The sequence below is a fragment of the Rhinatrema bivittatum genome, chromosome 19 (genome assembly GCF_901001135.1).
Source record: "Rhinatrema bivittatum chromosome 19, aRhiBiv1.1, whole genome shotgun sequence".
NCBI classification, from domain to species: Eukaryota; Metazoa; Chordata; class Amphibia; order Gymnophiona; family Rhinatrematidae; genus Rhinatrema; species Rhinatrema bivittatum.
The window spans coordinates 19,469,952-19,474,451 of NC_042633.1; the positions used below are offsets into that span (position 1 = coordinate 19,469,952).

The following is a 4,500-nucleotide window of genomic DNA, read 5'->3' on the forward strand; positions in this document are numbered from 1 at the left end:
TACCTAATAGGGCCTTCAACATGCATTTGCATGTTGAGGGCGCTATTAGGTGCCGCGGGTGGGCTGCGTGTTTTCCTCCCCTTACTGAATAAGGGGTAAGGGAAAACACACGTCCAGAGCAGGCTGACAGTGCGCTCCGACGGAGCACACTTTACTGTATCGACCTGTAACTAACTAACTAACTAACTAACACTTTTTATATACCGGCATTCGTAGGACACATCATGTCGGTTCACAAGTAACTGAGAAAGGAAATTACAATGAACGATGAAAGAAGGCTAACTGGGAAATAATTGGATAATATACGAAACTGGATAACATATGAAAGTATAGGAGAGAGAGTCAACGAGCAGGGATATAACTTTGTTGAACGACATGGAATTAGCTTATCCATGTTAAGATTAAATATGCATAAGCAATGTTAAGGAGGCGTGTGTGTGCACTTATAAACTTAGTATATGAACTTATTTACAGTATAAAGGAGGCATGTGCACTTATGTACAATTATATGCAGGGGGAAGAGGGAGGGAGCGAGAATCATATTCGTAAGCCCCGTTTCTTTCCCGTTGAGGTACATTTCAGCTGGGCGCCTTTTATTATGCCCATGCTTTCTTTTTAAAAAAATCTGTTTCCCCAAGGCCTGCTCTTCAGCTGTCCATGCTGCCCACATTCATGCTTTATGTGTAGCAGTGCGACACCTGCATGGGGGCTCTGCCCCTCAGCTGTCCATGTTGTAGTCATGCTTTATCTAGAACAGCAACAGACCTGCTTGGGACTCTGGCAATCAGCACCCCCTGATTTAACTAGATTCTCCTAAGAGCAGCAGCAGCACATCGCATAATGGCTGGGGATCCCTGAAGGCAGCTTCGGGCAGCGCTGCCCTGGGAAACTTGTTCCAGTGCTTAATTCGCTTCACCGGCACCCTTGTAAAGAACAGGTAGGACGGAATGAGCCCAGTGGTTGACCTGGACCAGGTGGCGGCGGTAACGCAGCACTATACAAACCGTTCGGGCAGAACGAATACCCCCGACCTCCCTCCAGCCTCTACAGGACCCTACTGCAAGAGCAGAGTTCAGCGAGGGCACGGTATCAAACTAGCCAAACAGGTGGGCTTGCTCCGGAATACCTCCTGCTGACCTGCCCACATAAACACAGACAAAGCCACATGTGTTACACACATGCACAGACATAACACTGGCTCAGATATGGACACGCCAAGTCCCTTTCCCTCAGCCGCAGCTATACACAGTCATAGACAGCAGTCTCTTTCTTGTCCACTCCAACCTTCACGACAATCATCATTTGGCAAGACCTGTGGAATTCAGTTAAGGCGTATTTCATATGCATGAACATAGGGAGGGTGGATAGAAGAGGTTGGGGGTGGGAGGGGACTAGTGAAAAGAAGCAGAGGAAGGGCGGAGATGGTAGATTCTCGCCTAACTTGAGAGTTTACACCGCTGTACCTCTTCCCTCTCCTCTCCGTACTACCAGGAGACCAGACCATATGTGAGAGAAGAGGGTGAGAAAGGAGCAATTGATATTCCTGCCTTGGGAACCCAGCGGGCCGCCTTCCCCCGCTCCCAGACTTCTAGAACTTTCCTTGCATTAGATCTGTCCCTTCCTTCTTCTCCTGGCAGAGCATGACCTCCCCGCTGGGTCTTTCATAGACCGCGTGTTCCGAGCAGGCCGTAATGTTAAACAAACCAAATACCTAGGCCCATTTTTCTTGGCAAAAAAAGGGCTCCTGTGGTCTGCTACTGCCATCATTCTCCTCCTTCACCCCGCCCCCTTCTCCCCCAAAGTTTGCCTCCGCTCCTGTTCGCCTCTTTCTTGCCCCCCCGGCTCTCCATCCATTCTTCACCCGCTAGAGAGGAGCAGAGATAGAGAGGGAGAGAGACAGCGAGAAAGGAGAAGAAAGTGAAGGCGACAGGGACAGCTCAACCCTAGAACTCTCTTCCCTCCTCATTCCCTTCATCTCGAACATTTGCTGCTGTCACCACCACCACCACCACTCCCCACCCCCCCCAATCCCATTCCCAGCCTGAACACAACCCTCCTTTCTCCCTCCCACTGCTCGACCTGACCCGATCCAAATGATTTTGCTCTTCCCCCCCACCCCGACTCCTCCGTCCACTTCTCTCCGACTCGACGGCCCTCTTTTCCAGGCCACTGGTCCCATGGCTCTCTGGCTTTCCTGCGGCCCTGCTGACGGCCCCGTGTCTGCTACCCACACGGGACCCGCGGCCCCACCCGTCCCCCGGGTCTGCTGCTCTCGCAGTGCAGTTCGGGGGGGGGGCGGGCACAGCCCGAGCTAGGCGCCCGCTCCGCCACGCACGCCCATTTGCTTCTCGACGGCTGCCAGGGGTGCACGCAGTTCCCGCCAGCCCAACTCTACTCTATTTAGGTCTCATTTTGGCATCGCGCAGCCCAAGGGTCCGGCCAAGAAAGGTTCCTGAATCTGATTCCGAGAGAGAGAGATGCACCAAGGGGGAGAGTCAGAGAGAGAATGAGGGAGAGAAGAGATGGAAGAGAGAGGAGCGGAGGGGGGGGGGGGGGGGGAGAGCGAGGAATGTGAAAACACGGGAATTCACATCCAAGCTCCAAAACATCTAAACCTGAGTGCCCCCCCCCCCCCGGTAAGGGATCTGAAACCGCACCGCCTCACTGCCAGTCTTAGGTTTGTGTTTCTTTACATTTTTTTTTTATTTAAAAAAAAAAAAAGCCAGATTGACTTCCAGATGGGGGTGGAGAGAAGCGCCGGGGTGGGGTGGGAAGTGGATGAGAAGGGCAGAGCCACATTTCGGCTGCTAAGCCAGAAGACGCGGTTTTCTTTCCTCGGCCAGCTCCCTCGCCTCCATTACCCACCGCTGACAACTCCCTGGCCCTGGGGCGGGACAGGAGGGGAGTCCCCCATGGGCACCTCGGGTGATGCTGGCCTGGATCAGGGGAACTTCTCTGCTGCCGCTGGCGATGACTACAACCCCGCATTGGCCTCGACCATTGGCGCCGCCCTCCTCTCCCTGCTGGGTGTCGCAGGGGTGGCGGGCAACCTTTACACCCTGGCGGTGGCCCGCAGCTCCGGCGGGGCTACCTCCGCCTCCGTACGGGTCCACGTCGCCAACCTGGCCCTAGCCGACCTGCTGTACCTCGCAACCGTCCCCTTCGTCGTGCACAACAGCCTGGCGGGGGACTGGCACTTCGGGGAGGCAGGCTGCCGGGTGCTGCTCACCCTCGATCTGCTCACCATGCATGCCAGCAGCTTCACCCTGACCGCCATGAGTGCTGAGCGCTACCTCGCCGTGGCCAAGCCCTTCCATGCCCTCCGGAGAGCTCGGGGCAGTTACCGCAAGACCTTTGCCTTGGCCACCTGGCTACTTGCCTTCTTCCTGACCATGCCCATCATGGCCATGATCCGGCAGGAGGAGAGGCTGCTAGTGGATGGGGGCACGCGGAGACTCTGCACTCCTGCCTGGAGCCATCAACACTCCAAGGCCCTACCTGACCATCCTCTTCGCCACCAGCATCCTGATACCAGGGGTCACCATTGGTTACCTCTATGCCAAGTTGGCCAGGGCCTACTGGAGCTCTCAGACCAAAAACCTCCTTAACAAGGAGCTCCGGCGCAACCCCCGCCATAAGGTAGTCCTGATGACTTTCATCATCGTGCTGGCCTTCTGGGCCTGTTTCCTGCCCTTTTGGGCCTGGCAGCTGGTGCCTCTCTACAGCCACCATCTGGCAGAGATGTCTGAGAGGACGGAGGTCTGCGTCAACAGCCTGGTAACCTGCTTGACCTACGGCAACAGCTGCATTAACCCTTTCCTGTACACGCTTCTGAGCAGGAACTACCGGGAGTACCGGCGGAAGCGGCTGAGGGGGCCGGGCCCGGGGGCCCAGCATGGCACAGAGACAGGCACCGTCAGCCAACTGTGAGAGCCCAGGGGTAAGAGCGGTGCTGTACGCAGCCTCCGAGGTTGTCTGGATGGAGAAATCCTAGGAGCAGCGTAATAATTCTGCGCAGTGAAGCTCTAGAAATGGATACGGGACAATCTGCAGGATAAGAGAGCAGGGGAGAGAGAAAAGCCAAAAGGGGCAGACAGAGAGAGATAGAACCCATGGGAGACTTATAGAAAAGAGAGGGCCGAAGCTAGCAAGCACGAGCTGGAGCAAGACAGAGAGAAACAGAGTGAGAGAGGGAGAAATGCAGCGACCCGGCCCCAGCCGGTCACCAATGCAGGGCAGTGAAAGTCAACGCCAAGGCTTCAGGGCACAAACTTTATAAACCCCAAACTGCTGCTAGAGGGACATCACCCAAGGATAAATTTCACCCTTCAAAACAAAGAAACATTTGTGTTTTAATGTACGGCTAGGACAGATCCTGTAGAGCAATGGACAGTGTGAAAGAATAGACAGACAGATACCATAGAAGGACAGATAGACAGGTTAATGTGCTGCTCTATGAATCCCACCCCACCCGCCCCTCGAAAAAAAATGTGGTGAAAT

General features: G+C 54.8%; 1 protein-coding gene across 1 annotated transcript; it reads left to right on the plus strand.

Annotated features, from left to right (window-relative positions):
• Positions 1–2,912: 2,912 nt before the first annotated feature.
• LOC115080283 (urotensin-2 receptor-like) lies at positions 2,913–3,930 on the plus strand. The gene is given in 2 exon segments (XM_029584434.1): positions 2,913–3,494; positions 3,496–3,930. Coding segments are annotated over 2 exon segments (1,017 nt in total).
• The last annotated feature ends 570 nt before the right edge of the window (positions 3,931–4,500 follow it).